Source organism: Xyrauchen texanus, chromosome 3, assembly GCF_025860055.1.
Source record: "Xyrauchen texanus isolate HMW12.3.18 chromosome 3, RBS_HiC_50CHRs, whole genome shotgun sequence".
In the NCBI taxonomy this organism is placed as follows: domain Eukaryota; kingdom Metazoa; phylum Chordata; class Actinopteri; order Cypriniformes; family Catostomidae; genus Xyrauchen; species Xyrauchen texanus.
Window position 1 is genome coordinate 37,990,357 of NC_068278.1, and position 10,768 is coordinate 38,001,124.

The 10,768-nt window shown below is 38.2% G+C and overlaps 1 protein-coding gene across 1 annotated transcript in view; it reads right to left on the minus strand.

The window, feature by feature from the left end:
- Nucleotides 1–10,357, minus strand: part of LOC127627240 (calcium/calmodulin-dependent protein kinase kinase 1-like) — a 70,047-nt gene extending 59,690 nt beyond the window's left edge. Inside the window, exon 1 of the mRNA XM_052103584.1 lies at nt 9,971–10,357. Coding sequence (XP_051959544.1) covers nt 9,971–10,285 — 315 coding nt within the window. The 5' untranslated portion in view covers nt 10,286–10,357. The remainder of the gene's footprint in view (nt 1–9,970) is intronic.
- Nucleotides 10,358–10,768: the final 411 nt, after the last annotated feature.

Sequence of the window (10,768 nt, forward strand, 5' to 3'; positions counted from 1 at the left end):
AGAAAGATTGAGATGTTTCAATAACTGTGAGAGAGAAAAAATAAACGTTTAAGTGCGACAGCTCAGGATTAAAGCAAGCACTCATTTTCCATCTCTTCCAGGTTGGTAATTTGTTTCTATTAAAACCCAGATTTCTATTAAAAAACCCGTCCCGCAATTTAGCAACAGTAGCTAGACTGCATTTTACAACAACCACCAATCGTGCTGATGCTGACGTTAAGTTTGAGTTTTAGGGAGAAATGTCAGTGCACCGCTGTGAAGGGAAGGAAGTTGTGCTAGACAGAATGCGGCTTATGTATAAATATTATTTTTATAATCTTTGGAAGGCGAAATTTAAAATAAAATCAGACTAATATCACAGATCTAAACCAGGCTACGTTTGAATGTTTAATTCTGTCCTCTGTCGTCACTCAAGCACTTAAGCAGGGCTCGCGTTGTGCTCGCTGTGGCACCGCTTGAGCGAGATCTCTCTCTCTCTCTCTCTCTGACTGCGAATAGCTAAATTGCATCACAGACAAATGGTTTCATATTATTATACATAGAAATGGCTGGCGAAATAAAATAACTTTCTCTTTATAGCAATAATAAATGTATTTTCTCAATATCTCCAGTACTGACAGCAGAACCGATAACGTCAGAGCTTACCAAAGCCAGTCCTTCACTAGCCTATAGTGCGTTGGTATCTTTTTTATTACTTATTTCTCTGCATTGAGTGACAACCCTCTCAAATATAAGACACACAAACAGAACAAATAAAAGTCTCAGATTCTCTGTCTGTAATTGCAAAATTCTTGCTTACTTATTGTGACATAATAGCAACCCTTCTGCTGTGATAATGCAACTTCAACTACGCTATCAATATCCAAAGTAGCTGAACGTCATGTCGCCTATCGCGTTTGTCGCGTTTTTTTCTTGAAGTTGGCAGTAACATATCAAAAGTTTTTAATTAAATATAAAGAAGTTATACAAATGTAATCCTTACCGCTTTCTCCAAGGAACTTAGCTCCTTCCTTAGGCACTGGATGAGGTCTGCTCACTCTGCTGGAAAATGACTCTAGGGGCAGCGTGCGTCGAACACGTGTTCCACAACAACACTAGGCTGCCCACAGATGCGCCTGCCTAATAATCGGCTTGATATACTTGGATATTGGCCAATGCCGATTATGTTAAAAAATGCAAAAAAATTGGCAGATTAATCGGTCGACCTCTACTATGCAGTGCACTCAGCCAGGTAGTGTTTGAAAGTTTAGTATCGCCTCAAATGAAAAACGTAAAGTTTTTTTACTACATGGAATCTTTTGCTGTTTAACAGCTTACAGAAGTGACATTTCAAAAGCATGCAAGCTGTTGGCTAGCTTTAGTTCTTTAGCCTACCTCAGTTCAACACTTGTATCTCAACATGCATATTCACACAGTACAGTGTGATGGTAAAGTGTTCAACTTACATTTGTAAGGTGCCGTCTTCACTGAAGTTTCGCTAGTTACTACATTCTCCATTATTTACAATTGTTTTGTCAGATCAGCATTGCAGCCAGGTACCTCCACCCCTTCCACTATGTACTGCAAGGAGTGGTGGTGGTGTAGTGGTCTAAGCACATAACTGGTAATCTGGTTATCAGAAGGATGTTGGTTCGAGCCCCACAGCCACCACCATTGTGTCCTTGAGCAAGGCACTTAACTCCAAGTTGCTCCGGGGGGATTGTCCCTGTAATAAGGGCTCTGTAAGTCGCTTTGGATAAAAGCGTCTGCCAAATGCATAAATGTAATGTAAATGTAAGCCGAATGCAAGTGTCCAACATTTCACACTCCGTTTTGATGCATGAAGAAGTACATCATCCAGGTACTTGCAGTACACTACTTTTTGTTGCATTTTCAGTGTTAACATAACACATGCACATCTTACACTACAAAATTACATTGAATAGTGTAGAAGCGCATGGTTTGGGATGCACCTTGTTCCTTTTCTAAGTCTGAAGATTTTTCTGCAGCTGAGTTGTTTGCATAAACACATCAGATTTGTCAAGACCACCATAGAGTGACCACCCTAGAGAAACCAAGCTTACAAACATCAGTAGTTTTTTATAGAAAGGGTGTGAGTGAGTGAAGAGAGCAAAAGAGATCAAGATGGCAAATGGCAGAAAGAAACAGAAAGGACTGCAAAAGCATGAGAGGAAGAGGAATGTCTATGTAAATCTATGTGAAATCTGACAATTACATTGACTGTTCCGTGTTGCTAAACCAAAACAGTCTCACATTACTACTCTCATTTTAACTGCAGTGTCAAAGTGTGGCAAACTCCTCACTTGCTGAAAAGAGTGTGTGTAAGACAGATGTATGAAGACACAGAGAGCTTGTGCTGTAAGTTTAAGAATACAGTGGATCCTTTAAGACTTTACTGGAGCTGCTGAGATCAAGAGACAGACATTGAAAGAGATAATTGAGAAGAGAGCGACAGAGTGTGAGCGAGAGATAAACAGATCAGATATACAGTTGCAGGATAATAAGGGAGCATGGCACCTCAACATTTAGAAAACAATCAGAAAACAATGAAATATAATTTACTGTACATACAATGTCATAAAATCTCCTCAAGATTAGGTATCCAATAAACTGGGAAATTGTGGGAATATTATAAAATACAAAGGTGTGATTTCGACAATAAAATAATAACCTACAATCAGTGATAACCATCTCATGAGTGCTAACATACTGTACCATCATGGCAGAACATGTGAGAATGTGGGGAAAATGCAGTCCTAGAATCTCTGCTTTGAGCCTTCTTCTAACTACCAGAGATCACTACCAGAGTAATTTTTGACACTAAAACACTTCAAACAAACAGTACAGAGATATTGGGGATTAATACCCAAATCATCAGAAGATCACGAAGAACTAATCCATAATACATTTGGTTTAGTTTTTTTATTTTCTTCTTAATTTCATATTATTGCATTTTTATAAAAACAAAATCTTCATTTCAGGTCACAATTTGCTCTAAAGAGATTTTGATAGGAATTCTGATTTGCTAATGTTCAGCATTAGATTCCAATGATTCACGATCATGATTTTTGATTACCTCAAACTTCAAATTTGATTAAATCTTTCTCTAAATATATAAATACTGTATATCTATTTACATAAACTTTGCAACAATTGACAAATAGCAAATTGTTGTTTGATTTCATGTTTGAATTTAAACTGGATGTTAAGTTAACATCTTCATGCAATAAGTAATCCAAAAGTAATCAGATTAATTTCCAGTATCTAAAAAGTGTTATATAAAGATAACGTTACTGCCTACAATTTGTGAAATTTGTAATCAGTACATTTTAGAAGTAATCTACCCAGCACTGTGTGTATAGTATATTGAAATGGGTGCACATCTTATTGTATTTATTTAAACTGTATTGTATGAAGGTATTTTTGGAGCAAAACAAATGAGCATCTGTGACAATGGAATTTGTAGTTGTAGATATTAGCCACACATGTGTATCAGTAAATTTTCTAGTCACAGAGATTACACACACACACACACACACACAATTACTAGCCGCAAAAAACAAACAAAGAAAAGTACAAATATGGCACCATGGTAAATTCTCATAAGGGTAATCTTACATTAGGTGCATACTTGTTCTGTCATTTTTCTAGAAGGTAAAGCAGAAGAGAATATAAGGAATAAATAGTTTAATATGAGACAACTGAATAGCAAAACTTTTCTGAAACAAGAAAGACTAACCTAACTAAGAAACACTGATTACCAACTGTAGCTGACCAGCGCATATATTTAAACTATAAAAACAAATGTATAACGGTGAGTGATTTCAGAAAAAAACATACATTTCTTGGTATTTGCCACTGCCAGCTCGGGAAGATGCTCATGGAAGTTCCGCCTACGGATAGGCGTCTTCTGATTGGCCAGAATTCTCTGATCTCTGAACAGTGGTCGCCGCTGCCTCTACAGATGCACAAAACACTTTTGCTCCATATTTTACACAGATATGGAAACGGGAGAGCTCGCGAAACTTGTAATTTGCAAGCGAAAAACAGTGTTTGAGACTTGTAGCGCAGATTAAAGCAGTTGTAGTTATGTACTTGTGATTGTGCTAGAAAAATGTCCAAGAAAAAAAAATATTTGTGAGAAAATATTCTACAAGTGTGCAACTCTCATTGGATGAATTCACATACTGATGAGCAAATTTTGTCTGTGTCTTCACATTTTTTGATGCTAGTGTGTGAATGTGTTTTGCACCATATTCACTGCAGCAACTGTAGCAAAAATGTGAGCATACGAGTTTCTTAATTTGTGATTGGTAGAAAAGGATTTGTGCACCTGCAATGAAGAATTTGAGAAGGTGTTAATGTTGTGTTGTGTTAGTGGGAGAGAAAACAAATCTACAAGTTTGCAACTCTTAAAACATTTTTCTGTGTGACTTAAAATTTACTGATATACATGTGTGGCTAATCTCTACAAATACAAATTCCACTGTCACAGGTACTCATTTGTTTTGCACCAAAAATACCTTCATAGTATTGCTGCATGTTGAGCTGAGTTGTGCATTTATTGTCATTTTATACCCACTCAAATGCATCACATCTAATCAGAATTTTTGGATTTTATAAAGTAGTATAACAGTACTGAATGGAAGTTAAAATATTACACTTACTGTACAACAATGACAGTGACTACCTTAGTTGATAAATACTGATGAACTCCTGCAGTGGTGGAGTGGAGCATTTCAGTTTGACTGTGAGATAAGTGAAAGAGAGTTTCCTCTCTGCTGCTACAGTATCACTGATATCAGATAAGGATTAAAACAGATCCAGCTGATGCTCTTCTCAGAGCAGAGAGACAGACACTAACAGACATATTACAGGATAGTGCGCACACACAGCCATACACACAGACCACCTCTGCAGGTCCAAACAAAGGCATGCTTTAATAAAAGCATGTTGTTAAGGGTGTGTGTGGAGAGCAACAGGCTATGTTCAAATGAAAGAAGCCTTACTAAAGAATGACTGTATGGGTCACCATGACTTATGACTTATGCTGCCTTCAGTTCAAAATCGGATATGGGATATTTCTGCTTGATATATCCGATGTCAGCCCAGAAAGGCAATCCAATGCCTGATGCTCTGAAGATGAAGTGTAAGGAAACAAAACTGCTATGGTTCCGTTAGCTTAGGAGTTATTTCATTGTCAACAGAGACATCTCATAGCAACACAATTGATAAACAATACTGCATTTGTTTTACAAGTGTATGATAATCAAAAGAGAATATGGCTGCGTCCGAAACCAGGAAAATGCTGCCTCCGTAGGCTGTCAATGTTTGTGTCACATCCTGTCTACTGAGCTACCTTCATTTGATTGATTTTTGAAGGCAACATAGATGTATCCTTCAATGCCAATGAAATCCACCAATCTTGCGCACGTGGATCCACATCGGTTGAGCTGAAGAGGAAAAAAAGGTGACCGAAGAGGCAGTTAAAGGGTAACTAAACCCCTGCTCAGAGTCTGACTCCACCCACTAGCAATATTTGAAAAATGCTCGAAAAGTGGACCTGAGACCCGTAGTGACAGATTAATTGACAGCTGCTGTCAGACTCTAAAATGGAGAGTGACTGGAGTGACGCAAATAGCTTTGCCACGGAGCGGTCTTTTGAAGTCGAGGACCTTTCTCCCCCACCTTCACCTGGAGTGGAGGAGGGTGAATTGTCTGTGGACACAGGGCCGGAGCCATATCAATTCGAGCTGCTGGCTCAAACTGCGGTTTTAACTCCCTGTTGAGCATCCGGGTGCGTATTCACCTTCACTCGCGTGCAGGAAAAACAAACGAAACGCTGTTCAGTGATGTTTATCCTTTTAGCAGGATTTTTATTTAGCAAGCTTCACTTGAACATAACATCAGTTAGCTGTTCTCTCAACTTAGAAGAATGTGACATAAAGCGTAACGTCATCATGTACAAAACCATATACCTCCAAATAAAACTATACAGGTAGTCAATACCGTAATACAATGTATAAGGGTGCAATACATTTAACACTCCCGCATCGCGAACCCGCGTTTGTCGGCCCCAGAGGATTAACTTTAGCCTAACCATAAATTGTGATTCAAATATATATGATCACTCACCTCAAGACGCCGCTGAGGTGGTAGAGTCCATGCAGGAGGAGCAGCGTTTGGCACTGCTTCGCTTTTCAGCGCGAGCTGTTTGAAGAAGCCCATTTCCACCTCCATTGCGTTGGAGAAGCAATCCCACGTAAAATGCAGTTTGCACACTCCTACAGCTCTAGGCGGGAACTCACGGTCTTCCAGAACAAGGACGTGCAACCCCTGCCGCCTAATTTCCAAGTCTATATGGAAAGCAATACAGTCCAGCAGTGCTGTTGCAACCAGCAACATTACACCTACGTACCATCCTGACCACTGTACTAAATACAGATAATCTACGCTAACTTGAAGCTATCCTAACTGGCCTTAATACTATGCTACTAACTAACTATGCTTCTAACAATACTACACTAACAAATATGCTAATTAACTACCTAGGCTACACGAAATAATCTAAATAACTATATAAATGCTATGCTAAATAGATGCTAAAATACTCTATCCTGATCGTTTTCAATACTCGCAATTCCAACTCCTGACTCGCTACAGTGGTTTTGACGAAACGAGATGGTTTTTATACTGCCATGGGCGTGGTAGCTCGTACCAAGGGCGTGGTGAGCTGGAACCTGCTTACGTCAGCTGTCACCGCTTACATCACGGCAGTACGCAAACAGCCAATAGGAAAATTCAACTGCAGTAGCCACCGTTCAACCTGAAGAGGGCAGCACTCAGATGTTTTTACACCATATATTGTAGAATTAAAACACTTTATACACAAATGTCAAAAAAAAAAATTACTTGAATCAATGACCAGTACTAATAACGCCCCATTCTTACAGATCATTAACTAAAAAAAGTTGGTTTAGGGTTTAGTTACCCTTTAATTGCCAATTTGTGTATAAAAAAAGTTTTTATTAAATTTTTCCAACTTTTGGCTACGTTTCTAGTGAGAAAATAGTATTGTAGTTATTAAATATACACTTGGTTATTGGCAAAACTCTCTTGATTTTGTTCTATATTATTAAACCATTGTGATTCGGTTGGACTGAATGAAGCAGACGTGTTACCTTTAGTGGACAACTTAGATGGCGATAATCAGTTGCTGGTATCCTAGTAACGATGTGACGTTATTCTCCGTAGCCTGTCCAAAACCAGTTTCTGGAGGTTCCTTCATATGGAAACACTGTCTGTAGTGTCATTGACTGATAGGGCAATGAGGCAACTACATTTGGTTTTGGATGCAGCCTATAATTTACAGTGTTTTGAACACCTGTCTCTGCAAATGTTTGCTAAATAAGTTTTATAATATGTAATGTAGGAACTTTGTGTCATTGATGGATATTATTTAACAAAATGTTTATCATTGACTATGACTGCGGCATAGGTCTGGGGTCTACAGCCGCTTCAATTGGCCAAAACCGCCGATTTAGACAGGAAAAGCCATCTACTGAAAAGCCAACTGACATGTAAAGCGAACAATCACAATTGGTTTTGTCATTACGGGGTGTTAAGGGGCAGGCTTATTATATGTTTCATACCATAATAAAAGACCGACATGGGGGAAAATATAATTTATATAATGGTGAGCAAGTCTCCGCTAGTGATTGCACAGAAAACACAAGCTCTACAAATGTGTAGAGCAGTGGTTCCCAAACTTTTTACAGTGGCGTACCACTTCAAACATCCTTTCACATACCCCCACTCTAACACATAGAATAAATTCCCACAAGGTAATTTGAAAATATGTCTTTTTAACACAATTCTCTTTTAAAACAACTCCCTTATATTAAACATGTAATATTTTTACATATTTTGTACATGTTATATTAATCATAAACATACTGAATAAATGGCTTACCAATTGAGATGGGAATACTAGATATGATATAACTGCATAACTTCAAAACTCCCCCTCATTGCGTCGTGGTACTCAATAACAGTGTTTGGGTCTGTGCCTGGAATTGTGCATCATTGCTGGTATGGCATTGCTGGCCGACTTTGAGCACTGCGGGTAAGTATCTGTGCAATTGCACGGTCAGCTCAAGGTGCTTTTTTATGTCACATTTCACTGTTAGCAAGGTTAAGCTCATTTGCTGAAAAAACATCATGCAACAATGTAAAAACAGGCAAAACAGTGAAGTATTTTACTTGCCATCACTAAGCTACTTCACCTAGCAGTATGCTGGGCTGGCGAAAAAAGATACTGGTGTGACGCACAACGCATGAGTAGATGCATTTTTTTAACTGCAAAAGATAGGGTTATTTCATTGCACATTTTGTTGTTTCTACACTAGAGGGCACACAAAATAATTTTTGCCAGTGAGAAATACATGAACTGGGTTTGAATGTTATTTTAGACTGATGAAATTAAAAGAATGGTAAATCTCAGAATTGTATTCGCGTACCACTATTGTCACCTCACGTACCCCCAGGGGTACGCATACCCCAGTTTGGGAAACACTGGTGTAGAGAGTCTAAGTGCAGCACAGAAAACCTCATTATAGACAATTTTACAGACATAATTAAGTAATCAAAACTCTGCTGGTGGATATCCGCTTAACTCTCTGCTATGTTATTCAAACGAAACTCTGAATATAAACAGCACAAACTATTCCAAGGGTACTAATGCACCTTTTACAGAAAATGTCACACTAGAAAGACATTCAGGTATAACCAGATGTCAACCTATATTGACATGTTTGCTCATGTCAAATTCAAAACATTGATGCTCACATATAGAACAGCCATTGTCTCTGCAACCCCCTATCCACATTCACTTTTCTAACTCCATGTGCAATCCAGATGCCTGCTATTGACAGTCATAAAAGTGATGAAAAATGTAAATCCATGTAATAGTGTTTCTTCAACTATGGGCACTTTTTGTCCAGTGGACTTTTAGAAATAAACACTCTTATAACACACTTTTCAAACTCACTAGTTTATTTAATGTGTCTATTAACAATATGCAACAGCAGATATGACTGTACATTAATGTACAAATGTTATTTCCACCACATCTCAAATCACCATTCATTTTGTTGTGGAAATAAAATTGTAATATTAGAAAAAATTAAAACATTATTTCATAGCAAGCATTTTAATCTCATAAATACACACAACTATGTGCAATTAAATTATATTCAACATTGAATGGAAATGACTGCTCTTCACTGACACTGTGGTCTTCTTGGTAACCAAGTACACTTTTGAAAAATAATTATTAGGAACTAAATTTTTGGTCAAGGTGAAGTGACACCTGAGGGTCATAATACTGTATGCATACAATCTTTTATAATGAACTTTCACACAATACTTATGGAGATTGTTGGTTTATTTCATACATGTTTAGATTATCATAGTTTAAAAATGTTTAATAATTATGATGTAATTATTAGGATTTTTATATTTTAAGATTGAGTCTTCATCTGAGACGTTATTTTATCAATTAGCTGGTCATGTATGGATGACTTCATTCATAGGCACCTCGGTGCCAGTAATATTCACACACGGAGATAGAAAAATGCCATGGAGAGTGTTATCAGGAAATAACTGGCCCTAGATAGAACCCAAAATAAAGAGGGCTGATAATGTTCAAATGGTTAAAATAATCTATACATAAAAGGCATTTCAGAAGTAGCGAAAATTAATGATTAAGGCATGTTCAAAAGTTTCCAAGTTAGTTCAAATGTGACCTTCATGTTGCAAAAAAATCTGTAAGTTTCAATAAAAGAAATCAACCCCTTGGACATAAAAGTGCCTTTAGTTGAATAAACACCAGTAAATGTAATGATGCATTTCATGATTCATACATAATAATGACCACTGCGAGTCCAGGCGATTTGTAAATGTCTCTCACCTGTGATTCTGAGATGGACACTCGTTTAGACTCAACGGTTGGATGTCTGGCCACTCGTGCTGTGATTTGGGAATAGCGGTCTGCTCCGCCCCCAGAAGAAACATATGTCCCTCTTTCCTGCAATGACATCTTCCTGCCTGACAGGTGTGGCCTCTGGGGTGGAGCTTTCTTAACACCTGTTCCATTCTTTGCTCCATTGGAGGAGGGATCAGACCTCAAGGAGACAGCCGACATCTTGTCAGCCATCTCAGAAGTCTGTGAGGAATCTGTGTCAAAGTCCGCCCCCATGGAACCAGGATCACTGCTCATCGCCATGACGATGCAGTAGGAGAGGCTAGGAGGGGGTGTGGCTGTTTTTGCATTAAACGTTCCACCTCCAACTTTGGTTTGTATTTACAGGAAACTGTGAGTAAGATAGATTGAAAGAGAGAAAAAAGAAAGAGGAGAATATAATTAACGTTATGACAGAGACTTGCCATCTCAAGGTGCGTACACACTGAAAGCACACTTAAACTCTGGAGGTGCAATGTTGCTGTACTGTTGGGACTCTTACTCGACTGCTATCTTTACAAAAAAATCTTAACTAGCCACAAACTTGCTGTAAATTTGCCTCAAATTTTGCCAGAAGTTTGCACCTCTTTGCCGATAGTGGTGAACCTCCCGCAAACCTCTGGCAACAATGGACGATTTGCCGCAAAATTATCAGTGGTGAATTTGAAGCAAGTTTGCAGCAAATTTGCCATGAACTCTCGATTTTCATAAGAGAGTATATGACTGAATAAGAAGGCTGAATTTGCT